The sequence below is a fragment of the Ips typographus genome, linkage group LG11 (genome assembly GCF_016097725.1).
Source record: "Ips typographus isolate SLU linkage group LG11, UJ_Ityp_2.0, whole genome shotgun sequence".
NCBI lineage: Eukaryota > Metazoa > Arthropoda > Insecta > Coleoptera > Curculionidae > Ips > Ips typographus.
The window spans coordinates 5,146,665-5,174,562 of NC_138432.1; the positions used below are offsets into that span (position 1 = coordinate 5,146,665).

Below are 27,898 nucleotides of genomic sequence, written 5' to 3' on the forward strand. Positions count from 1 at the left end.
TAGTCTAAAATCTTCCAAATGATCTTCAACTAATTCAGAAGTTTGCAGAAGATTTAAAAACTTTCGTATGTTTTTAGAGCAGTTTATAAAAGCTTCCAAAAATTTCTAGAACGAACTAAGAGTTTCCAAATGCCTCTAAAGCAATCCACAACCTTCAACGCTCTTTAAACTGCCCAAAACTTCCTGAAACAGTCTAAAAAGATTTCAGAAGCTTCCAAAACACTGTAAACAACTAAAACAGTCAAAAGCCTTTTAAAACTATCTAGAAGCTTCTAAAAGGTTATAGAACAGTCTAGAAGCTCTCAAATGTTTTTAAAACAGTCTAAAAGCTTTCGCGTATGGTTTTTCAGCAGTTTAAAAGCTTTAAAAAATTTCTATAACCTTCTAAAAGTTTCTAAATACCTCTAAAGCACTGCAGAACCTCCAATATGCTCTTTAAACTGTTTAAAAAGATTTCAAAGCTTTTTAAACACTATACAAACTCCAAATGGCTTCTACAGCAATTGAAAGCCTTCCAAAACAGTCTAGAAGCTTCCAAAATATTTCAAAACAGTCTAAATACTAAAATTCTTCTTTGCAATATTTGGGAAACATTTTTATAAACAAGTTAACTTTCTGTTAACTTGTTTTTATGTAATACTTAAATGAAATAACCACGTCTGCGGCATTAAAATCCAATGTTTCATAGAAATTTAAAAATAAAATACTTTTTGAGCCTAAAAGTGTTATACAAAACGATTTTTTTAAGTGTGCATTTGAATAAGTAAATTATAAATTTACTTTTTAAATTTTTTTTTTAAAAAATCACTTTGCAGTGCTGTATGGTTGTTACTGCAATTTTCTGTAACTGGTTGATCTTATTAACTTACTAAATGATAGTGCAAAATTAACTGAGTAACTGAAACTAGATAAAATCAAACTTGAAGAAACACATTTAATAATGTATTTTTAATGTATTTATTTAGCTCTTGTATCACAATATGTGTTTATAAAAAATCTCTTATTCTTTATATAATAATAAAGTACTTAAACGCAACACACTATACATGAAACAATAATAAGCGGATTGGGTTTGTATAGTACGTTGAACAAACACTCAGGCAAAAGGACCTAATAAATCTGTTTGTAAAACCGAAACTCTCTTGAACATGTTTTGGGCCTAATTGAAACGTTTAATTTTCTCAAAGTCCGTGTTACAAAATATTGCACAACATTTTACAAACTAAATACCTTTAAAAATCCAATTACCAACAAGTTCACTATTTTTAGTTCTAATTAGTATATGGACGTCATTTTAAATAATTCGTAAAAACTATTTTGTACGAGGACCACCGAGTTTCGAAAATGTAAATTCAAAAGTATATCACAATCACAAGTCGTATTATTGTTGTGAATATTAATGCGTATAATATAATAGTAATATAAAATATATATAAAAGTGTTAGACACAATAAACAATCAACTACTTCATTAGAATGAAGTATTTTTCACAAAAAAAAAATGGACGGAGTGTAATAAGGAATGTTATAAACAGTAAATCTGTACAGTATTATAATATACTTTTAAAGCGTGAGTAACATAAGTTATTGACTTCTTGTAAATTATTGACACTTGGTAATATTTACAAGTTTTTACATCAACTCTCAGTATAAGCACTCATAACAACACCACAAATTTTGTAAACAATAAAAATTTTAATAAATAGATAATAAAATAAATTTGACGATAACAAGAAAGAACAACATGAGTGAAGCACGTAGAGAGAAAATTTCAACTATTTACTTAATTTCACGGTGGACTAGAAGTAGATTTCCATAATAATTACACACTACACTTCAGTACTGTGAGTCTGTATCCGAACTTTTTTGGTACTGCCGTTCCGGTTTAACGTGGGGGAAGTACCACTGAATCCTGGGTTTTGTATGCCCAAACCGTCCTTGGGTTTGGGTTTTTTCAAACTGCTTCTTAAAGGTGACCTGCGCAATTAAGTTGTAAGTATAGTAGGATTTTGAGTCGTAGATGGTACCAACCTGGCTGTTCCTATGGAAGAACCTACGGTAGAACCATTGGTTGACCCTAAAGTGGTTGAGGTGGTGTTCATTGAAGCCATGGAACCGTTTGACGCCCCCGTGTAAGGTTTACCACTGGCGTCCGTCATGGAAATTCCTCCTGATTTATTAAAAAAACTTTATTTAAAATGGGTTTGTCTATCAAAAAGACACATTTTTTGGTAATTAGTAGTACTCGGAAAAGTATAACAACCTCCGTTACGCCGACGACACACTAATCATACCGTCAACAATACCAGAAATAACGGAAATTATGAGAAAAATATGGCTTAAAAATAAATAAATCTAAAACGAAAATATCGATAGTTGATAGACCAGATGAACTATGAAGTGGTAAACAATTTCAATTATCTTGGTTCCTTGATTACCAACACTGGGAAATGTGAAAGCGAAATACTTTGAAAGTACTGCTGAATCAAATATAAATGGTGTCACTATTTATATTTGATTCATCCTTTGGAGGATAATGGAAAGAGGAGGAGGAGGAGGAAAAATATGGAACACATGTTTTTTTTTTCTTGCTTTAGATGTATTTAACTGCAAAAAAACGTTAGTAAAAACCACATCTATTTGGTTTTCTGCTTATAGCGAACTGAGCGAAAAAACAAAATACTCTTTGTCCATGATAAGTGGCAGTAACGGTATTAACTGTGACGTCATATTGAATTCACATCTGTCTTAGATTAATTCCTAAGATTTTCTTTGATATTTTGTTGGCTTGAGCAATTTTTTCAACGAGGTGCGTTTGTGGTAAAAACAAGTATAGACATATTAATGTCTTTGGGCAAAAAATTAGACCTCTAACTTGTTGTTCACATGTAATAGAAAAAGAAGAACAATTATTACGTCACTGCCACTAGCTTTGGGACAGACTGTAGGTTAGTAGCCCTTCAGCAACTGTAGCTAAATAATAATCGATTATGAAAACCCCTACTGTATAACAAAATACTTTGTTGATATTTCATATAAAAAGTCTGACCTTTTTTTAGGAGTTGCCTGAAGGAAAACAAGGTCTTTCGTACACAACAAAACAAGTCATTTGTTCTCATATATGACGTAGTCCAAGATTGATATCCACAAAAAAGTTGTTCCCGAGGGAACTATTAAATATTTCATGACTAAGATAATGGGACATTATGAGGCTAACGGTTATTTTTTGGCAAGATTAACGACCGTTTCGGTTTTCTGGGTAATTTTACAAAACTGTCACTAAAAAAATGTAAAACTGACCGTTAGTTCGTTCTCGGAATCCTGGATTTCCGTATGTAGTGGGCTCAGCTGGTATTGTGGTTGTCGTGGGGTCGCCCCCTTCACGTCTTGAGAAGAACATGTCGTAGAGGGCCATCACGAACAAGCTTGAATTCAGGATAATTGACAAGATCTGCAAAAGTTTTCGTTTTAATTCACCACTGCTTTATTATTAATAATTTTGACCAAAAATAAAAACTGTACAGTTTAAAAAAGGTTGATAAATAACTTATCTAAATATTATACATTAACGTCTGTTGAAATCCATTAAACGCTTTAATTTTTAACGTCCCATGTGAGTTTAGCTCCGTCTGTCTTCATATAACAGTTTTTTCTCGTTTTATTTTATTTATAGCCATTTATATGTATAGGAGAACAAAACCAAATAATAGGAAGGTTACTGGAAATGCCAAAATAATAACTATGCAGAAAAAAAAATAAAAAATTTAACAGGGGACACCCGGGTTTGAACCGGGGACCTCTCGATCTGCAGTCGAATGCTCTACCACTGAGCTATATCCCCGTTGTGTAACAGTCCGACTAACGCGCTTATAAGCAACAGTGGAGTTACTGAGTATCATTTATCTAATTAAGCAGTGTTGCCCAGTTGCACAATATTTACCAAATTACAATTGAGTATAGAAGATGTATAAAGTACAAAAATTTTAATTCTTGTTATTTTAATCATAATCACTAACTTGAAATTTTCTGCAGCCTGTTATTAGCAACTTTTGTTAGTGAATTAGCTGTAATAACACGAATATCCTCCATGCAGTGTTGCCATGTTGCCAAATCAAAATATTTCATGGCGGTAGAATAATAAATAGGTAATAATTATGAAAAATTTTAATCATCGATTTTAAATCGAAAAATAATACCAATTGTTATACAGGGTGTCCCTGAAATGTGCGGAAAAAACGTATCCACAAATTCTTGAGGCTTCAATGTGACGATATGACCCAACTTACCTCAGTACAAAAGTGGATAATTCCAGAGATACAGAGTGTCAAAAGTTCAATTTGGTTTCAGTTTTTCCGAAATATATTTTTTTTCATTTCCCTTGTAAAATGTAGAGGGCGCCACCTACAATACCTTGTACACATTTAAAACCTAACAACTTTTTTGAGTAACCCTGTATTTCATTTTTCAATTAAGATTTTAGTTGTCCAACATATTTTACCTAAAAAAGAATAGGTGGTAACAGTTGAATTGGGCAGCCGTTTTTAAGATATCTTTCAGGGACACCCTGTATAGGTAAACCAGAGTTCAATGGTTAAGCGTTATCATTGTTTAAGAAACGATAATTCATCTGTTTATTTAAAATTGTTTTTATTCAGTCAAACATATTAACAAAAATGGGTTAATTTCTTGAATTATGATAGAACCTAAAACTGTCAATTTTGTTCAATTACTTGACTTGGTTTTTATTCCTAAACAGGGGGAAATTTGAAATTATATTCGTGTTTTATTAAAAGTGACATTTAAAATATTGTGAAAAATGATTGAAAAATGTCTAAAGTAAAATATTGCGAAACTAATATTGGTTTACAGTTTTTTTTTAGTATAAATAGAAAAGTAACTTACTTCAATGTAAAATCCAGGACCTCTGGTAATTTCATAACCGTTCCTTTCATCATCAATTTGTGCTGCGAATAGACTAGCTGCAACGACGGCAAGAAGGGCTGAAAAATTGATGTGCCGGTTATAATAAAATATTAACTTAAGTTTAGCTGAACATTTTCATCGTAGAAACACTCTCTCACTGACACTTCATAACTCTATCAGAAATAACTTCCACAAAATGGATTAGCATTGCTGTATAGCAACAATAAAGACAACTTACCAGAAACGAAAGCCAAGATGACTTTGGTCAATACTGTGGCACTGTACTTCATTACGACCTTTTCTTTTGAACTGAGCATGGCTAGTTGAAAAACACTTAGAATGCTGAATATTCCTAGGACTATAACTGAAACGGTAGCTATTAGTCCTGCAGTCCAAATAGCAACTGGAAAAAAAGTTTGTTTATTTTAATTGGAATACTCAATGCAAAATTGTGCAGCATTTGCGTAAATCTCATCATAGTGGGTAGTTTGTGATTGGTCATCAACTAAAATTTCAGAAACTTTTTTTTTTTAAATGTCATATAGGTATCTATATTCTTTCATAAAAACATTAGTTTTTACTATGATGGAAAATGGGATATATTTGGGTATTATTTTGACGGGTGTCACGTGACTGTCTAAGTAAAGGGTGTTTCCTGACATGTGACCACTGTCATAAACATCAAAACTGTCAAACACGGTCCAGTGTGGGCAAAAAGCTGCTGGAATCACAGTTTATAACAGGTATCTTGCAGTATTTGAGAGAATAATTTGATGTTGTCATATTTTTAAACCCGGTTTAAAGTCACCAGCTGTGGTCTAAAATGACAGATATTAAATTGTGTCATTCTTACATCAAAACCATCATTTCACAGTAGTTTTTTTTGGTTTTTTGTTTCGTTGATTATGTCGATGTTTAATTCAGAGTCTTATATTTTGTAGTTATCTTTAAATTAAATCTAAAAACTGGAGAACTGCTGTCAGTTTTAGGTCCCTAAATATCCACCAGCTTATTAAAGGTATTTTTTGTCATGTGAAACATTCGGTAAAAATCAGCATCTATGTAGCTTTGAAGCCAACATTCATAGTAATCTTTTGCCCTAATATGTTCTTTCCTTGTGGTACTTATATGAGCTAGGTAATTACCACTATTTTGTAAAAAAATTGTTGCCATTTCCACAAATTCAAAGGTATCATCTTCAAACAAAAATTCCCTGGCTACAAGTTTTTTTCCATTTGCTTATTTTCACAACTTTTACCGAAAGCAGTTTAAAATGTTTAAATTCAGCATCTACAACAAATGATATATGCTCCATAGAACTGTTTTGTTTCTAAAATTCGGCTTAGTGTTAGAATTTATTAAACTTCGCTGCGATACATTTAACTGATTCATTTTGTACAGAAACTGTTGTCACGTGCCATGGTTTTTGACCAATCACGAAGATAAGAAGCTTAACATAAATAATTCACGAAAAAGAAAAACATAATGCGACTACCCAATCAAAACTTAATTTTCATTCCTCTCATATCCAGCCTTCGATAGTGCAAACCCTTGTCACTTTCTAATACTGTCCACGTCCAAAGTACATACGATCCGTCTCCTGTCAACTGGATTAACCCTTATCCTCATTTTAATCTCCGGCAAGTCTTTTGAACAGTGATGTCCACCAGACAGCTTTTATTGTTGTTAAAGTTTCCCAACAGACCGTTATAAAGCTTGGCTAGGTAAACGCTTTAGAAATTTCACGGTTACTTGAATGCACGTTTAAACAGTTTTTCACGTTGCAGTTTATTGTCTTTTAAATGGTTGAAAGCGCCGTTCGATAAAGTGCAACCCACGTCACCTTGTAAATTGTTGGTAACAGGTTTTTCTTGATAAGTCACCCATATATTCATGATTAGTCATAATAATTGAACCATTTCGATGAAGTCAGTTTGTGGTCGGTGGAAATTGTTCTTTGTTTTTCTACTGTTGATTAATCAACAGGTCTTTAAGTGATAGTTATCAAAACACTGTCAAACACGCGGATGATCATAAAAAGAAACTTGATTGTTGAATCAGATCATTTATGAGGTCAAAAAATGTTATTATTGACTGAGAAAGTGGATGCATCTTCTCAGCGTGATCTCTATTTTTATATTTGCCTAAAAGGTCAAGTGAAATTTTGTAAAGGTGATTCGGTACCAGAGCAAACAAAACCGAAATATTCAAAGGCCAATAGCGATCTCAAAATTAGTCCACGCTTTAAAAGGTTAGATTTTTGAACTGCAACTGTAATCGAAAATGTGGCGTTTATAAGCCAAACTTGCTCAACTTGAAACATTGTTAAATTATAGAAAAGGGGAAAAGACCTTTTTGAAATCTATTCCTGTCTTGACAAAAGACCTGATTTTTAGTCAAATCCTACCTAAAAAATCACTCAATTGACAATCTGCTTGAGTCTAAGCTATCAAAGTACTAGTAATGATTGAGTTGGCTAGAAATTTTGAAAGAAGATCGACCAGATGTCTAAAACCAAACAAATCGTAGACAAGAATTTAAGGAAGAACTCTTGGAAGAACTTGTTGCAATGATTAAGCTGGCTAATTGCCCAAAAATTTTGAAAGAACATTGACTGATTGATGTCAGAAAAAAATAGCGAAAAAGCGAGTTGAAAGGATTCATTCAATTCATATTTTATCTACAGTGTGATTCTCGAAAAGTTGACCATCAAGTGACTAAAGAAGCTTGTAACCTTACGCATTCTCTTTTCGTAACTAATGTCAAGTGTCAGGTTGTCAAATAGTACTAGTACTATTTTAGTACTAGCTATGAGTCTCAGAAATGTGTCTTAATGGTGTGGTCTACCCAAAAGTTTTTCAAGATTCGGAAAAATATCACATGTTTTTTCTTTTTTTTCTCTAAATATATTAAACTGTTGAAAAAACTTGTTTGGTACACATTTCATGTGACAAATGTGTACAAATTTTCATGTGACGTAGAAAAGGCCAGAAGAGATGGGGTAATCTCTCTTCTGCTTATAGCAAACTGAGCGAAATAAAATATGTATGGACGTATATCTTGTATGAATTTTTACCAAATGCAAAAGTTTCAACTTTCAAAGCGTCAACTGTCAATCACTAAATCACATTCTAATGTCGTTGCAGGGAGCAGGTTGCCATATTCAATACAGAATGATCAGTTTTCATGTTATCTGTTTTCATTACGTAAGATTCAAATTGAACTGAATTTGTTTCGAAATTTTGAGGTTTCATGCGACATCATCATCATCATTTTTTTAGACATTAGACAAGTTTTTAAGCATTATAGGTTATCTATGTTTTTCAATTCCATTTGCAATCCAAAATATGCCTCATAATAGTCCTAACGTCCGTTTTAGTAGTAGAAGTACTCTGCTTTGATCTTAGAATTACGACTTTTACAGGACAGGTTTTTTATGAAGACAGACTGGCTTAACTCAATAGGCAGCGAGAGAATGCTTAACATTTATGGATGGAACCAATCAAAACATTCTGAATTTGAATATTATAACATGGTAGAATATGCATAAAGTCTGGTGAATTGACGCAAAACTTTGACAATTATTTTGGCATTTTATTTGTCAGTCACTACATTTCGATTTCATGGATCTTCGATCCTGATACGATTTCAGAAAACCGAATTCAGTACTAGTTTTCATATGATTTGCAATGGATCTGAGTTTTCAAATCGAATTTAATTCCTAATGAAAACATGGTCAATAATGTATGTTTTTAGTGTCAGTGTTTCACGGATTTAAATTAAGCCCAGAAATACGAAAAAAAATATTTTTGCAGTTTTTTTTATGTTTGCAATGTCGACATTCGAACAGAACAAATCAAAATTAACAAAAATTAGTTGATTGATACAAAACATGATTAGGTAAGTGTTAATAACTTTGGCAACAATGCACTGGTTACAAAGAATTAATAATTTTTCTTCCTATGTTACAGAATTGAAGAGTCTCTAATTACGTCACGGAAGATCGTGCCAGGCTCGTTTTATCATTTTATTCAGGCCTTTTATAAAAATACTGGCGAATTAATATTGAAAAACAAGACTTAATAGCTCATTGTAAGACTGTATTAAGTTTATATTTTAAACCTTAAATTCCACTATGGCAGACGACCCCATTCTTAGGATTTGCCTTTGTGATGTGATGGTCAACTTTCGAGAATCCGACTGTATTCGCCTTTTCTTCATTTGATTCAAATCAATTCTCAATTCAAATCAATTTTCAATTCAATTCTCATTCGGTTTTCATTATAATAATCAGGAAATATAAGTAAATCCTTACCGGACGGTCGAAATCGAGAAACGCCCTCTTCGCATCGTTCCCTATGGTATAAAAGCAGCTTGCAAGTCTTCCATGGTCCAAAGTACCCATTGTCTTCGCCTCCACCTGTAACAAACAATAAAAACGAATCCTGTTAGATGTTCAAACCGAGTTGTAATGACTGCTTCAGCCTCGATTTGCATTTTTCCGAATATCTAAACGAAACAAAAAATGTAAAAGTTTTGCAAAAGTACTTTATAGCAACCGGATGCTGGCGGGCTTTCTGATTGTTCTCCTGAGAATTGCGTATTCGCTTTGGCGATTTACAATTTGAAATTAAGTCGGCTATACAATAGCACTTTTCTGTGAAACTGTATAAATGGATTTTTATGATTGTAAGAATAATAAAATGTGGGGCAATTTTTAATTAGTCAAATATTTTTCTTAATTGTTTAAACTTATGATGATTTATAGGTGTAGTAAGTGATACTCATTTTATTTAACATAGAGATTAACGTAATAAATGACTCAATAATTAGTATACCAAGGTAATTACAGCCACAAAGAGGAAAATTTGCTTGAGAACTAGAACATCTACCTGTGTAACGTTTTTAATTGATTTGTATGGTAAATATGTTTAGTAACAGAATTTCAAACAAAAGTATGGGATTCAATTTTGAATCTAATTTCCACACATTATTTATTTATAACTAAGAAACTTAAAAGCTTTTAGATGTAATTAAAGAACCAGAGCATTTTCCGCATAGTGACACCTAAAGGTTTAAGCTTATAATACTTCCCATCAGTTGTCGACCTCGTTTACTCCTCTGTAATTAAATGCGTAAATCAGCAAGTAAACGTATCGACAAAGCAGTAAATTCAAATACCCCTTGAGAGCATAAGCGGATTCGACTAGGAAGCTCATCTTTTACGGTCATCTGTCCTCGTTACCACAAAGGAAACTTTGCTTATTAACGTTAAGGTCTAATATTACAAACTTTTCAAGGGTTTGGTTTACTTTGTCCTATTATTGAGGATTTTCGTGTAATACGTGCCCTTCAGGTTTATTTCCAAAGAAAAAGACTTTGAGACTTTTTGCTTTCATCTCTCAAGGTAAATCCTACTTACAGTTTCAAAGTTGTGGGGGATAAATCAGGGCTTGGATATTTTTAGGCCAAGGATTCTTTAGTTACGAAATCTGATACTATATTGGAACCGAAAAGTAACTGGAATCAGAAATTATTTCTCTCTGGAGAAAATACGTCGATTTGAATTTAGCACGCTCGAAAAGGGAGTTTCGAATTAAACTCCTTACATCCGACATCAAATTGCAACCGGAGTATACATTTTAAACGAAAGCAACAGGCAAATTTTTCCTGACAACCCGAAGGGGAGAAAGGTCCTTAACCCATTATGATACAGTCACTGCGAATAGCAATTTAATTAAAATTGTTATGGGAATTTGCAGGAGTAATACAATATCCCTTTGAATACCCAATCCGCAAAAGTTTCTTTAGGAAATTTATATCAGGAATTTCGAATGTAGCCTATATTAAATTCCCCATCGTAAAGCAAGAGATACATTTCATTTATAATATGATTTTCTACTTTCTAGTTGGGGTAATTTTCCGTGTGAATAAACCGGATGTATTTCAAATAAAATGTTTGGAAGCGGAAAACACGATAATCCCGATTGGAAATTTATATGCTTCCAACTGTTTGATTTTTAACTTTATTGCAACGACTAGACAATGTATTTCTCGTAATCTGTAATAAAATGCAGTTTAACTGAGATTTTATATTCGATTACTCTTATATCATTCTTCTTCTTCTTTTTCTAATATGGGTGTCCATCTAGGTATATCCTATTATGCCTCTTCATATGTTGATGTCCAACACACTTTCCAGCGTTTTGGAGGTTAAAGAGGAGAAGAGGAATTTATAAGAACTAGTAAGTTTACTTTATTAGAAATGCTTTAAAATACTGCTTTTGGACTATAACAATAAAATATACAAATCTTAAAGTTGTAGATACTGTCCTGCATCCAAATGCAATGCATCTTTCAATATTTTCCTCATAAAAAAACCGGAATAAGTTGGAATATAAAGCTCGAGTTTAGGGGTAAAAAATTGCATTAAATTGATGAAATTTTACTAGTACTTCCGTTTTTCTTTAACAAATCGAAGAAATTACAAAGTCAGAGCAAAAGAAGCACAAATAATTGTGTGAAACTAATATTTATAACGCCACATTAAAAACCTGTGGAGTTTAGGTCATAAACCTCTGCAGACGTTTTCAAGGTTTGATAGTCAACTCTTTGACTTTTACCATTGGTACCATCGAGATACCATGGCTAGATTCCGGTTTATGGTTTTTTGAGTTTGGCTGTTTGGGCCTTATTTCTGGTTAATCTCCGCTGTTTGGTTGTTTTGATTCGTTTTCAGTGAGTTTAAATCCAACTAGTGGTAGGAAAGGCTTTTTTCAATGGGTGGTGAGAAAGGTCTGGTTGTAGAACCTCGTTGTTCTTCCAACCATTATACCCATCCTTCCATTTCACATAAAAGGTTGTTGTCCAATAAGCGTGGAACGACATAGTGTTTTGGTGATTTTTACTGCATAACTCACGTGCATTTCATAACGTTACAGTATGCACTTTTTGTTGCATCGTGTAGTGTATGCACATTAAAAAAACGGTTTATGCCCAGTTATTCGAGTATTATAGTAATCTAGTTACATCATAAAGAACCGAGTGATTTGCTTGTCAAGGCTAACTATACAAATGAGCGTGATTACGCAGAATTCCTGCGGAATCTAACGGATTTCCATTATCCGATCGGTAATCGAGGTGATAGCAGGAAGTCCTTTCTAGTCTTGGTTTGATGGGACACTAGAGGCCGCAACAAAGACTTTTTTGATTCGATGTAATCGTTTTTTAACAATCTAGACACAAAAACAAGTTGGCTTAAATTGAGACTTTAAAAACCGTTTAGATTAGAAAGAAATTAGGACCACAATTGCTAAGATAGTAACTGTACAGAAATAACAATTTTGATTGATGACTCAATTTTAGTTCTGACATTCTGGATTGCTAGTAATTATATTGAGCGTAATATTTTAATCCAATTAACTAAGTCTAGTGCTTATTAGCACCTTCACCTAGATGGAAATTTATTTCAGGGACTACTAGTTCAATTTAAGCCAGCTTATTTGGTCAAGTATTAGCAGCAATTAATGTCTTTGAACTGATTAGAAAGATAAATTGAGAACATTCATTCTTGACGAAAAGGAATTTGCAGACCGATGTTTGCAGAGCCCATTTTAAAAGAAACTCAGTCAGGAATGACACTCTTGAATTCTTTTGTGAAGAAGAAACGAAAAAATTGTCAGAAAAAACCAATGTTGCAATGTTCTAAAGAAGTTCTAATTACAATTTCAAAGAACATCAATGCCTTCAATCATCTTCAAAGTCTCATAAGTTCATATCATAAAAACGTGGCTACACGTGAATCGCCTAATTAGGCAACATCAGATCTGCGACAAATTAATGCCCATCAACTGCCAAGAAGAAAATTAATTGAATAAATAACCTTCTAAAAAAACAAACACAAATGTTGTAGAATCAGTACCGGATTTAGGGTGATGCTAGTAAATTTTTGAAGGCAGTGTATTTGTAGTGAAATTGTAATGAAAATCTTTTTACTCCACGTAAAAATTATCTTTGATTTCAGTGAACATGTTTAATCTAAATTAAACTGTTCTCAATACACTTTTATAACTCTAGTTTTTAAAAAACCTCATTTGAAGAGTTACTTGTAGTGAAAGTAGAATTTTATGGAGAGATTGAGAGATTTTAGTAAAAGTACTAGGAAAATTATTCTTATGGTAGCACCCAGTTTAAGTAGGTGAAACCTTTCAGTTCTACGAGTATCATTAAAAAACTTCCTAAAGATTTTACATGAAATACTTAAACGTTTTATACGTAAGAATTTTGATTAAACTTTGCATGATATCAATCTTAATTATTAGATAATCTAGAAAAGACTGAAGAAAAGAAAATCTGATAGATATCATCAATTAATTTTAATTCTCTTTCGAAGTTGTGATAGTAGAGTTTCTTTGAAGGATTTGTTTGACTGAAAAGGGGACTCTTCCAGACTCTATCTACCTTTTTTACGATTCTCCTAAAATTAATCATAAACTTTTGAACCTGTTTGGAAATTGGAAATATTATTTTGATTAATATACCTAAAGCAAACAAACCAAGTTTAGCAATTAAATAATAAAAACATGATGATCTAATCGCAGTTGCTCAACCGTATTGAGAATAGAGAGTTCTCGGGACTGCATATCGAAAAATACGGTAACGCTATCTGACAGCTACGCATACTCAATTGAAAACCAAAATACCGTATTGATTTAAGGTATAGCGGATCCCAGTTTGTATCGGGTTTTAACGGAGTCTTTTACCGTTACGATATTTGATAACTATGACATAAAAAGAGCAGAAAGTTTGTCAAAAAACATCTGGTTTGTCTTTTGCCTTAACAATTCTCACAAATTCACAAAACATCATACTTTTATTCCCGTTTGGCGTTCTAATCACATCCGGCAGCCCCAAACAAGTTTTAAATCGATTATTTTCTTTTTTCACATCTAAAAATTACTAATGTCGTTCAAATTGAAACGTCCATATACAGGGTGGTCAAGTTTGAAGTGTCAATAATTCATCATTCGATAGCCAATCAAAAAATAAGTTGACTTGCATTATGTCATTTTTCTGAAAAACGTTTCCTAAGGAAGATACAGTCCAAATTTCAATTTAAAAAATCGTTTTATAGTGTAATACTGAACATTCAAGACTTGTGAGAGTCCAAATTTGTACTGAATAGTCTAAAAACTTGCTATTTACTACTAGGAATAGTCTTATAATTTGTTTTCTCTTTCTTTCAGGACTAAAAAGACTCCCAAAGTCTATTTTCAGGACTTTAATTGGTATACAACTCAGTTTTCTGGACTGGAACAAGTCTAGAAGTAAATTACATTTTCGGACTATTTCATTTCTAAAAATTAGTTCTCAAGACTAATATCTTTTAGACTTTCATTTTTTATTTTTATTACTGAAGAAACTTAACTTTTGGAAATAGTCTTAAATTCGATTTTTCAGTTTTAAAAAGCACTAAGTCTGATTTTCTTAGAGATGCTACAATTTATTGTACCTATGAGTGTAGAAGTCAATTTACTGGTGAAGAAGCTTGAAATGACATTTTCAAGACTATGGACAATGTACAAACTGGCTTTTAGGCCTGATAAGTCAAAAATTTTGTAAAGATAGTCTTGAAACTCGATTTGAGGCACTGAAAACAGCCTTAAAGCACTAAAAACAGTCTAGATTTTTAAGAAACATTCGAATTTTTAGCACTGAGGTGTCTAGAAGTCGATTTAATAGTGACAAAGTTTGAAATGCCATTTTAAGTCTATGAAGAATGTAAAAATTGTTTTTTAAGTTTGCTATGTCAATAACTTGCTGAAGATGTCTTGAAACTCCAAGCTGAAAGCAGTTTTGAAGCACTAAAAATAGTCCGTAATTCTAAGGAAATGAAAAGCAAAGTAAAAAGCACAAAAAGTTAGTTTTTAAGACAATTTTCATGAATCTAATGTCAAAATATGGAACTTTGTCTTCAAATTTCAAAAACTTACTTCGAATGCAAATTTTAAGCTTATGATGTCACATTTCATTAGTTCAGAGTCACTTTTTGGTGTTCAAGTAAATGTTTAAGGTTTAAATGTATAGATTTGTAGTAAAACATTCTAGAAAAAGTAGTTTTTTATGCCTACAAGTCAATTTTTAATATGAAAGTCTCCCGATTTGCATGAAAACTAGTTACAAACGCAATTTTTAAGCTTCTGAAATCGATATTTTTATCTTTTCTAAGTCAATTTTCAAAATTAAAGTCTATCAGTTTGTCTGGAAACTATGAAAACTGGCTAAAATAAAGTCAATTTTCCGTTTCCAAGACAATTTTTAAGTTGGGTTGGGTTAGTTTTGGGCTTTAAACGTAATAACTGAAGTATCTCATAAACGAAGTTTCAAATCAGAATTTTACTATAAGAGATAATTTATTTTCCATCGTGAACAATGAAATTAAAATAAACTGTAATTTTTGAAAAATCTTCCAAAACCATCTTCCTGTATCTATGCTACTGGAGAACTTTAGTAAACGTCATTCATAATGACTATTAATTTCATAAGTGCTTGTTTGATCAAAATTGCTCCTACGGTCTGACAGTTATGACAAAAAACTGATTTTTAAAACAGAAATTTGAAGGACTGTATTTTCCTTTTTTCAGGGAAGCATTTTTCAGGAAAATGACATAATGCATGTCAACTTATTTTTTAATTGGCTATGGATTGGTGAATTATTGACATTTGAAACTGGACCACCTTGTATTTCGCCTCTGTTACGCAAAAAAGGACAACCAGCATTTAATATATTAAACAATATTCCGTCTTCCAAATCTTCATCCCTTCGTCATCATCACACAGCCAATCTTGTCCACTGCTGGACGTAGGACTCCCTTAACATCTTCCATCTAGTGCGGTCTTGTGCTGCGCTTAACCAGTTACTCTCTACTCTTCTTAGATCATCTGTCCAACGAGTTGGAGGTCTTCTTCGACTTCTTGACGTCTCATTCATCCCTTAATCCTCCTAAAATTGCGACTTCCATGAGTTATTCCATTATTTTGTGATTGAAAGCCGAGAACTTAAAGAACAGTCACAAACGTTAACTACATTCATAACGTGGCAGTACCGAGAACTCTCTAATAAATACACGCACACGCAACGTCACTTTTTTTTGAATAACAAATTACCTAAACGAGAATCTGAAAGATCCCGTACGCAATATTGGTTGTTAATAGCTGACCTCAATTCTAGGCATATTTCAAGTTCCTCTCTAAGCACCTTTTAACTAACAGCGTAATGATCCTTAACCCACGTCAACTTAATTCAACTTTTAAATTGGTGTCCTGCCATCGTATTTCCAATAGACGCAATAAGAAAAGTGGACATCCCGACAGACAAAACAATGGCACATTACAATTGGTTCATTAACTATATTAATGACTTCTTGCATTAACTTGCAGCGACTCTTTTTTAAAATTAAACTGTCCCCAGCAGACTACACATTTACATAAATTTCAACTAGCTAACTTGCATTGTGCGTCACAGTAATTGGAAACTTGTACGTTTCCTCAATATTACCCGTCACTGTCCAACCAAGAAGGAACTAATTAACACTGACAAATTAGCCTTTTACCGACACGATTCTAAGTGGAAAGAGAGAATCAATAACGCCACTCGGTATATTTTCAGTGCAAACATGTTTGCCGGGAAACTAAATCCTGCCAATTAAAAAAGGATTAAAAAAAAGGGACAGAAGCGCCTCTAAAATGGGTTTTTGTTTACCCACAAATTTTATACGTGGGCCGCAGATATATTCCGGAATTATGCTCTAACTATATTTAATAAACAAAACAACGAGTATAGAGCTGCATTTGCTCGAAATGCAGACGAGTCTGCCATATGTTGGATGCCATTGTTGTATGCAAATATTCCCTCTAAACACCGATGGAATTAATTTAGTATCATTCATAACACCTGACAACTGACATTTCTTGTTAGATTTTACAGTTAGAGATGTAATGGTAGCTTGATTTGGGTAACATCTGGCAAGAGAAGTCCAAAAAATAAGTAAATATTGTAAGAAACTTTATATTGAATTGAAGAAACTGAAAAATTGTTTATTAAACATTTATTTACTTAATTAATACTCTTAGAATTAATTTAAGATTACTTCTAACCAAATGATATTTCCATAGATGACGATATTACGGTATTCAATTACTTAAGTTGTTTCTGTTTACATTAAGTGTAATATAAAATGTAAAATTCACTAATTTAGTCATGAGGTGGGTTGATTTTATTGTTTTCAAGTGTAAAACATGTTTTAAAGTACATCCTTCAATTTTTTTTTTAACCTCAAGGGGAAAACAAAATAGAAGAAGGCCACTACCAAGTACTACAGTAATTGAAATTGTTAATTTAGCATTTTTTCTGTTACGTTAAAATTATCAATTCTCTAGTAAAATTCTTCTGCATTTTCAGTAAAATCATCATACAACAATTCCAAACATTGTTGCAACATATTTACATTAGATCGAGTTCAGACTTTATTAAGAGTATAGCAATATTACCTTCAAATCATTCCCATGTAATGGAGGAATATAAAGCACGTGATTTTAAACACAAAACAATATTTTTTTAAAAAAGTTTGGTTTGTTAACATGCATCTTTAACAGTAATTATTGTTTAGCAGGTATGACAATGAAATAACACTTAATTGCACTTAACATGAAAACTTAATTAACTAGAATTATTGAACCATTGCAATAATGTTGTAGTTTTCAAGGTATTTACGAATTACTGAGTTTATTCTTGTTTTATAAACCAATTTACTTATTTGTAGTGATGGGTAAATTACCAGTAAAGTAAATAGCCTACTTTATCAGGAAAATTTGACCGGTAAAGTATAAATATTGTGTTTCTGGCAGTTCAAAATTTGACACCGCTTTTCTCCCTGACTGTACCAAATTTGTAGTGTTTTTTTCAGGTTGTTGGACAGGAAATTTAATGTGGATTCCAAAAATGTGCTTAAAACTGTAATTTCTAAGCTCCAAGTGGATTTCACAGGTGATTTTATTCCTGACTGTCCTTTTAAATTGTGTTTCAGACAGTTCAAATTTTAATACCGTTTTTCTTCCTGGCTGGACTCGATTTTGTAGTGTTTTTTTGTCATTAAGTAGGAAATTTAATAAGGATTCTAAAAATGTGCTTAAAACTGTCGTTTTCTCAGTCCAAATAAGTTTTACAGGCGATTATGTTCCTGACTGTATTTTCAAACTGTGTTTCTAGCAGTTCAACTTTAACACTGTTTTTCTTCCTGACTGTACCAATTTTTTTGTGTTTTTTTTCAGGTTGTTGGACAGAAAATTTAATGTGGATTCCAAAAATGTGCTTAAAACTGTAATTTCTTAGCTCCAAGTGGGTTTCACAGGTGATTTTATCCCTGACTGTCCTTTTAAATTGTGTTTCTGACAGTTCAAACTTTAATATCGTTTTTCTTCCTGGCTGGACTCGATTTTGTGATGTTTTTTTGCCATTAAGTAAGAAATTTAATAAGGATTCTAAAAATGTGCTTAAAACTGTCGTTTTCTCAGTCCAAATAAGTTTTACAGGCGATTATGTTCCTGACTGTATTTTCAAACTGTGTTTCTTGCAGTTCAAACTTTATCACTGTTTTTCTTCCTGACTGTATCAATTTTTTTAGTGTTTTTTTCAGGTTGTTGGACAGGAAATTTAATGTGGATTCCAAAAATGTGCTTAAAACTGTAATTTTTTAGCTCCAAGTGGGTTTCACCGGTGATTTTATCCCTGACTGTCCTTTTAAATTGTGTTACTGACAGTTCAAACTTTAATACCGTTTTTCTTCCTGGCTGGACTCGATTTTGTGATGTTTTTTGTCATTAAGTAGGAAATTTAATAAGGATTCTAAAAATGTGCTTAAAACTGTCGTTTTATCAGTCCAAATAAGTTTTACAGGCGATTATGTTCCTGACTGTATTTTCAAACTGTGTTTCTAGCAGTTCAAACTTTAACACTGTTTTTCTTCCTGACTGTACCAAATTTTGTAGTGTTTTTTTTTATGTCATTAAATAGGAAATTTAATGAGGATTTAAGAAATATGCTTAAAACTGCCATTTTCTTTTTCTTTTCTGAAGTTGAGTAAACTGAGTCCTTAATTAGTTAATAAACGAAATCCCTGATAAAAATTTGTTAAACCAACTCAAAACTCATTTGTCACATAACCTATTTGAGCAAAATGTCTTTCATCTCACAAATGTTGAGAAGTTTGGCAACATTGTTTATCTATGACGTAATGATCATATATGACGTGAATGCAGTTTCGTTGGCTTTTCCTATACTTTTCTTACCGGAAAATAACCAGTTACGGTAAACTTACGCCCATCACTATATTTTACTCAACATTTGATTGCTAATAATTTTAATAAGCAGTATTACAGCAATTATTTACCCTTTTACCTTTATCACTACTTATTTGTACTTTTGTACAGTTTCTGGTGGAAAGCTTTAGGTCTGTCCTAAAAAAAAAAGAATAGGTTCAAAGGGCAAATGTATCAACTAGTTTGCTATTCTTTTGGGGCCGATTGAAGACCATAAAACACTTTCTTGTTAGCTGTTGCCAAATAGTCTGAGCAATTTGGAACTGTAATTTTTTCACGCCTTCGGGAATTTACTTGGGAAAGTTATTTTATAAAGCTGAAAAGCACCTATAAACTGTATTTACTTCAAGAATTTGCTTGCATAAAGTATGTTTTCATTAAATTGAATTGCGTTAATTCTGCTTCCTAGAGGTAGAATAGTAAATCAATATGTGACTTATAATCCCTTGGGTTTAATTTAATTAAACTGAACCAAACCCACTTAATAAATTGGCTGAAGCGTTACATAAAAAAACAATTTTTCTAATAAACCTCAACGAAGCTGGGAAGTAATAAGAAACCGCGGGTAAACTTTCAACTTGATGAAAATGTGGCGGCTTAACTAGAGCAAACTTCCTCTACAAATGACTTTGACCCCAATAACCGCGTTAAATTCGAAAAGCATTGCCAAAGGTTTTTTTCTTTTGATAGATTGAACCATTATTAGTTAAAGCCGATATAAGAAACCAGAAACACTTTATAAATAATTGTGTCGATGATTAAACCAAAACTTGTTCGGAATGGTTTATTATTTTCACTTCCTTTTGTTCGAGCCTCGAATTGTTTGATTTCTATTTACGGACGAATTTCATGCAACTTTGATTGCTAATTCAATATGGTGTGATTAGTGACCTGGTCTCCAATCGATTTCCAAAAATAGATCTACAAGACTGCCAGTGCATTTACATGAATAATTAAACAGTCGTCACATTATTTAGGATTCTGACTTTGCCAAAGCTGGCCAAATTCAGTTTGTCGTTATTATTTGACTTTACAATGTAAAGGGGATGTGCCTGTGGGGACCCAGAAACCCTCCAGATTGAATAACAAGTAAGGAGATGCAAATTTCCTGTTGAATTTTATTTAATTAAAATTGTAATTATTAATGAATGCTGAAAACTAAGTGAATTTTAGGAGACAAATCTCATCGAATAAATTATACATCCAGGATGTTTTAGGATCACTCCGAAAATAGTAAAACCAGCATAAATCAGCTTTTCGCTAGAAGCGTGAAGATACACTCTAAAAGTCCTTTAAAGCAGGCTCAACTGGATTACGATCTGAAAGTGTAAAATGTCCACTTAAATTTTATATTACTACTCTGCATTTTAGTAAATTTTACTGTAGATTATGTGGGTAGTAAAATGTTATTGCTGAATTGATTTAAGACGCTTGAACAGGATATTTAAAGTTCTCATACAGTTACTCCTGTGACCTGCTGTTCGTTTATTTGCAAGAAATCTGGTTAGTACATTTTTAAGTTGGACATGCACACTTGTCTAAAATTTAGTGGATATAACAGTTTTCTATTCTATTGTTGGATTTCGGACGTGAAAAAAAAAACCGTTTAATTACATTTTGGACATTTAATTTTACCACAAGTTGTTCTTATTTGTTTAGTTTTTATACTTTGACGTTATTCTCCGTTCAAAAAGCGAGTTTGTATCATGATAGTCTTATTAATGAATTTGCACGACAAATTGTGTTGTTTTGGATTTTAGCCAATACACCAGTGTTAAAAGTTTTCAACGTTAAACACAAAATTAAATTTCTAATTGACTCTAATCTTCAAAAGTATCAAAATTAGTTTTATGGAGCTATAAAATACATTTTTTGTGTCTAGTGACACTCGTAAAGGCGAAAAATTGCACTTTATACGTCTATGCAGCTAATCCTATGACCAAACCCAAAATTGACGTCAAAGGGGTCAAGATTAGCTTGTTTGAAGTAAAAATGGATATTTTTTAATTCAGTTACTTTTAAAAAATTATTTAGTAAGGAAAAGCAGTTGATTCGTCCATTAATCAATAATGTTTGACAGTTGTGACACTACTAATATTCAAATTGACATATCAACATCAAAACTATCAAAATTAGATCCATGGAGCTATAAAATAATTTTTTTTTGTCTAGTGACACTCCCAAATGTATTTTCGAAAAAATTGCACTTTTGGTTGAGTTTTTGAGAAGTAAGAAAAAGCAATTTTTTGTTACATATTTGATTTTTTTTTGAACAATTAAACCTAAATCTAAAAAATGTACAAAAATTATAACCAGTTGCGCTTTATTAAAAAGAAAACTTGAAATGCATGAAATAAAGCTCCAACCACAATTTTATTTTATTCATCTCTGCAATTAGTAACAGCAAAAGTGTAAATTGATTTCAAAACTGCTCATTGTCTAGTCAAAACTAATTACACACTTTGATATTTGCGTGTTAATTTACTTTTCGTTTCTTTCGTCTGGCAGTCTGAATCCAAGTTAATCTCGCCTTATAGGTGTGCCAGAAATATGCATTCCTATATTTGACTACTAAAATGGAGATCAAGGCCGACATTTAGTTGAACTAGCCTTTCATTAAGAAAAGCTTGTTTACTATGAAGTAAAAAGAGATACGATCAACGTTAGGACATTTAAATAGTTACCGTAGGCATATCCTAAATACTTGACAGTTCATTGTGTTGTTGATACAGTAAGATGGCATAAATTATAACAGAAATGAAAATGTGTGTATAATATGTCAATAATTAGAGCTATTTGTGAATTTTTAAAGAAATCTGTTTAGTTTAGGATGAATGGAAATTGCCATTTTAATCAACACAGTAAAGTAACGTTCTACTAATTTGAAAAGCTGATCAGTTCTTCATTCTCTTCCACGCATAATAAAGCTTGCAAATTCTTATTATTTTGTATTTCTTCTCTTTGATATTTCTTTGCTTAGTACTCTGTTTTTTTAAATATTAATTTCATTAGCATCTGATAACTTTCCTTGATAATACAATTTCAGCAAAAATAAAATGTCTTCAGTGGTTTTCAAGTGCCTATGAAAAATAACTACATTTCTGATATAACCAACAAAAATTTAGTTGTTTTAGAGGAAGTTTTAAAATTCCCTAAAATAAAATTAATCGGCTTTCATGTGTGATTTATCAATATTTTGATATGTTTGATAAATTCCTGTGTGATCAGATTATAATAACAAACATTTGGTTACATGTTAATAAATGACCAATTTACATTATCTAAAAACTAAACTAAAAGTAACTTTCAACTAAAAGTTTTCCGTTTTCTTTCGTAAACTAGACAACGACAGTCGCACTGCACTTTAATGAAACTTACTTAAGTGAATTGCGATTTTCCAGGACGAGGCTGTGACTGGATTTAACAATTTTTGCTAAAGTGGTACGCAAACCTTGCGGATCTATTTCGAAAGTGACGATGAAAGCTCACTGGGACTTATAAATTATTCCAAACCGATCGAGTTCCACTTTGTCACATAATCCCACGATGTAGCGGAAAGAAGTTACTTTACGTGTATTAAGTTTACGGGTTTTCTGGGTCTAAATTTGCTTTTTTTCGTGGAATTGCACGATCAGTGCAGTTGAACGGTATCTGAGGACATTAACAACCGTTGCGACCAATCACAGGACATTAACAACAGTTCCAAGTGACAATAAAAACTTAACAGCACAAGATTTGCTAGTAACAAGAAACTGAGACCGGAAAATGCGGTGAGGGTGTGAAAATTTAATTTTCATGCGAAAATCCAAGGCGAAAACGCGTGGGGAGCGTTATTTTACAATTTAGGCAAAGTTCAAGTGTAAAGCGGGAGGATGTTCGCTCGTGGAAACTTTGTTTCGATACGTTTGGTGTTGGCTTTTCACGGTTTTTGCATTTTGAGCGATAATCCATGGAAAATGCCTTTCCTATTAGCCGTTTTATCTCAAATTGTTTCCGATATCACACTTTATGACTGTCCTTATCAGAACGTAATTTAAAAGGTGCATAACTTAACAACAGCATTATGAAATAATTACGTTGTTTGTTGTGGTGAATGACTGATAATATTGTAGGTGGGATTTGAACTGGTTATTTAGTACAACGAATTGCAAATTGCAAATTATTGCAAACCCAAGCTAGGAATTAGTTGCTGTGTGCAGTTTTGACTTGCTTACGCACTTTGTATTAGAATTCAGGCTGAAGTGTATAAAACATGATGATGAGCTATGTTGATGAGCTAATATGGCTGCAACAAGCCTGCATTTTTGCACTACATTGATTTACGTCTTTTTACTGTAAATGAATAATTCGAGTGCGTGGTATAATAGAACAGAAAAACCTATTTGATCACCGGATTCTTACACAACTCTCACTTTCACGTTTACATGGTGATATTAGATAATTTATGTCTATTCAACCATTTGTTGGAAAGTTTGGGTTGCCTAAAACAGTCATCATTATAAGTTTAATCCGCAAGTAATTTTTGTAGTAGTAAATGGGAGTTCGTATGCAAGCTTTTTGGTAATTTAGTTCTAGTAATTTGTATGGGTTTTATCCTAAAAAAACCAAAATGTTCTGTGTTAATTGAAAACTTTTAACAATTACCTTATTTGATTGATAAGTTTTCCCTGTATAAGTTATCTTTGTAAAGTTATGTACTTTCTTGTATTTTTTTTAAAACTACACTTACATTACTTTTCTTGTTTCTAATACACTGAACCTAAACAATAGATTAAACACTTTAATTTATACAAAATCCCGTAACAACTGCGTAAATAATTATTTCATTCCGACATTATCTTCTTGCCTACACCTTTTTCTCTACAAGGTAACAAAGATTGATGAATTTAGTATGTTACAATACAGTTGACTGATAACAAGCATTTTTGGAACCTTGAACTTTCAGTATGGTCAACCTTTGTGCTTTACCTATTATTATTATTATTATTTTGTTGTTGTGCAATTGACTGCATTATTAACAAATGAGTCACACTGTATACTGTTCAAGGTAATGGCAGTTAATACTAGTGAAAGGTTTCATCTTTAATATGTTTGGCTTTATACAGCTGTGTAGCAATTATTATTAACGCGGTTGTTTCCTGTAACTTGCAAAGCGTGTGTGGAGACGTGACATTGCAACTGCTACATATTATTATTAATTCCAATAATTTACGGGCTAAGGAAATAATTAGTAGCACATGTAGAGCTTTACAATGATAGCTAATAATAATCAAAGCTGCGGGAACCGACAGAGGTTGAATAATCAAAATAGGCGGTCAAAGTTAATTTGCAGTAATTAGGCCGTGACCTAATGGCTTAGCCAATGCAAGGGTCAGCATGACAAATTTAAAATACCTCGAAAAGAAAGTGGTTACATTCAGGTTGCACAATGGTGTAGTGATTATTTTTGAATGGTCAGTTTAATTACCATAGTCACCAGAGGATATGGTAGTTGGATGATCAGTTTATATGTGTGTGTTACATGGTTCCTATATTTTAAGTTAACAGTAACGTAAACACGTGATTATAGATCCACAAATTTTGATAACATGTAGAAGAATGACATGTAGTTTGTGATTGATCAAGCAAAAACCAGCAAGCTAAAAGCGAATTTTTTTGGACACGTGATCTTGGCCCACTGTTTACTCAGAATATCACATGACAACTGTCAAAATAACTGCTATGTCCATACATCGATTGCTGCAAGTAAGCTGTTTCCATACATGATTACACTAGCTTTTAGGCTAGTTTGGCAGTTTTGACGTTAATGACAGTTGATCCGTGATCCTGAGACATCATTTACTTAGACAGTCATATAAAAAATGTGAAAATAACTAATCATAAAGCGGAAAAAGTCCTTGTTTCAGATATTGCAAGAAAGCTGCTCTTATCCATGATTCTAACAGTTTTTTGAGCAAGGTTTTACAGTTTTGACGTTAATGACAGTTAGCACGCGACCCTGGGACACTATTTACTTAGACAGTCATGTGACAACACTCAAAAAACTGTCATAAAACGTGAAAATACTGCTTATTTCAGTGATGGCAAGAAAGCTGTTTTTATCCATGATTCTTACTAGTATTGGGCAACGTTTGAAAGTTTTAAGATTCACGACAGTTGGCATGTGCTCCTGGGACACTATTTACCTGCACAGTCACGTGACAACTGTCAAAATAACTGTTATAAAACGCACAAAACTCTTTGTTTCATTTATTGCAAGAAAGCTGCTCTTATCCATGATTCTAACAGTTTTTTGAGCAAGGTTTTACAGTTTTGACGTTAATGACAGTTAGCACGCGACCCTGGGACACTATTTACTTAGACAGTCATGTGACAACAATCAAAATAACTGTCATAAAACGTGAAAATACTGCTTATTTCAGTGATGGCAAGAAAGCTGTTTTTATCCATGATTCTTACTAGTTTTGGGCAACGTTTGAAAGTTTTAAGATTAACGACAGTTGGCATGTGCTCCTGGGACACTATTTACCTGCACAGTCACGTGACAACTGTCAAAATAACTGTTATAAAACGCACAAAAACTCTTTGTTTCAGTTATTGCAAGAAAGCTGCTCTTATCCATGATTCTAATAGTTTTTTGAGCAAGGTTTTACAGTTTTGACGTTAAGGACAGTTAGCACCCGACCCTGGGACACTATTTACTTAGACAGTCATGTGACGACAAAATAACTGTCATAAAACGTTAAAATACTGCTTATTTCAGTGATTGCATTAAAGCTGTTTTGATCTATGATTCCAGTTTTCGGGCAAAGTTTGAAAGTTTTAACATTAATGACAGTTGGCAGGTGATCCTGGGACACTATTTACTTAGACGGTCATGTGACAACTGTCAAAATAACTGTTATAAAGCGTTAAAAATCATCTTCATATCAGTTATTGCATTAAAGCTGTTTTTATCTATGATTCTTACAGTTGTCGGGCAAGGTTTGAAAGTTTTGACGTTAATGACAGTTGGAACATGATAACAGTCTGAAAAAACCTTTTAAATTTGCTAGTTATGTGAGTAACTAATGTACATACACATGACCCACTTACTGATGGGTTATCTAATTCAAAATTACTTAATTGGTCATCCAACTGAAATGATCTGTACTGATTGACTTTCAATTAATGAGGGTTTTACCGGTAAGGTAAAAAAAAATAGTTTTGAGAGGAAAATTTACCAATTATGGGTCTAATTGAAATTTGCTTGAAAGATATAATTTTCCTGTCATGGATGTCATTGATTTGAAAAGTCATACATTTTAAACACTACACTTTTCATACACCCCCTGTATAGTACCGGCACTGACAAACTGTGAAACTCCCAGATTATCAGTTCTTTACGAATCTTTTTGCTCTATTTCTAATTTTTCGTGCCGTTTCTGAGTTATTTACCAAAAACTGGTTTCATGAAACAAATTTTCAAATCTGTTGGGTTTGCAATTTGAGCACTCTGTAAATCAGTTATTTTTGAAAGGTTGAACTACTCAATTTAACCGTCTTGAGCTCCTCTTTCCAGTGGTCTAAAGCAAAAAATTCTATATTAAAATTGCTGACAAAAATAGTGAGACACCATACTTTTCTTGCACACCCTGTATAGTGGAAGCAAAAACGGCCCTGCAAACTGACGGTGTTGAGTTAAGGAGTTGATTTTTTGCACCGTTTTCGAGTTATTTTGGAAAAACTGGTATATAAATATTTAAATCAGTTGAAATTATGGTCTGAAATTTGAACACGGCTTAAAAAACCGTCAGGGACAAAATCACCTGTAAAACTAACTTGGAGTAAGAAAATGATTGTTTTAAGCACATTTTTGGAATCCTCATTAAATTTCCTATTCAATAACCTGAAAAAATTACTACAAAATTTGGTACAGTCAGAGAGAGAGGAACAAACATGTTATTTTATGCATCCTGTAAAAGACTTACCTCGAGTGTTAAAGTATCCCCAAAAAGGAATACCGACCGCAGTGGCTCCGATTACAAAGCAAATGAACCCCAAAATAGCGACGCATGTTGAATACAAAGGTTTCACCTCACTACCGGCCATTGTATCACAACAACATCATCTTTGTAGATCACATTGATGATTGCACTATACCGGATGATGTAAAACAGAAAAACACAAACAACAACAATCAACAAGTTTTATAAACAACAACAAAAGACTGCGGAAAAGCTCCGGAATGAGCGCATGGTTTGTTATGGAAACTCCTGGATCAATATTTTGCCTATCCTCGGGAGAAAACTATTCGTACACGCGACGCAGAAATACAGGTGGGTCCAGGTTAATCGAATTTTTAGTGTGGAGTCTCCATTTAGTCCATTTAGTCTAGTTGCCTATCGTAATTTCTTCAGTAAACCACGTCCTGCAACTAGGGCACTTCCCGCACTTTCTGTAAAACTCCCGCCCTTTATTTTGCTCTTTTAAAGTTGGTTTCCCTGTTTTTTAAGACGTATGCAGTAAACTTAAGCAGAAATAGAACCGTCGTCCGGTCGGCAACAAAAGCTAAGGCCGCGTTTAAACTAAAAAGTCAACTAGTAAAAGCGTATAGTTGG

The 27,898-nt window shown here is 32.7% G+C and overlaps 1 protein-coding gene and 1 non-coding gene across 3 annotated transcripts; both read right to left on the bottom strand.

The window, feature by feature from the left end:
* Positions 1–943: 943 nt before the first annotated feature.
* Positions 944–27,898, bottom strand: LOC145735169 (uncharacterized). Of its 2 annotated transcripts, XM_081988950.1 has the most exons (7): positions 27,269–27,896; positions 9,238–9,342; positions 5,161–5,325; positions 4,902–4,999; positions 3,300–3,450; positions 2,031–2,169; positions 944–1,976 (listed from the first exon to the last, which is right to left on the bottom strand). In XM_081988950.1, exons 1-7 carry the CDS (start codon positions 27,387–27,389, stop codon positions 1,829–1,831), a joined length of 927 nt encoding a protein of 308 aa, XP_081845076.1. In that variant the 5' UTR covers positions 27,390–27,896; the 3' UTR covers positions 944–1,828. The 2 variants fall into 2 exon arrangements, with proteins under 2 accessions (XP_081845076.1, XP_081845078.1); XM_081988952.1 differs by lacking the exon at positions 9,238–9,342 and having other exon boundaries at positions 27,269–27,898.
* On the bottom strand, positions 3,769–3,840 carry TRNAC-GCA (transfer RNA cysteine (anticodon GCA)). The gene has a single exon. It is a non-coding gene; the product is annotated as a tRNA-Cys (tRNA).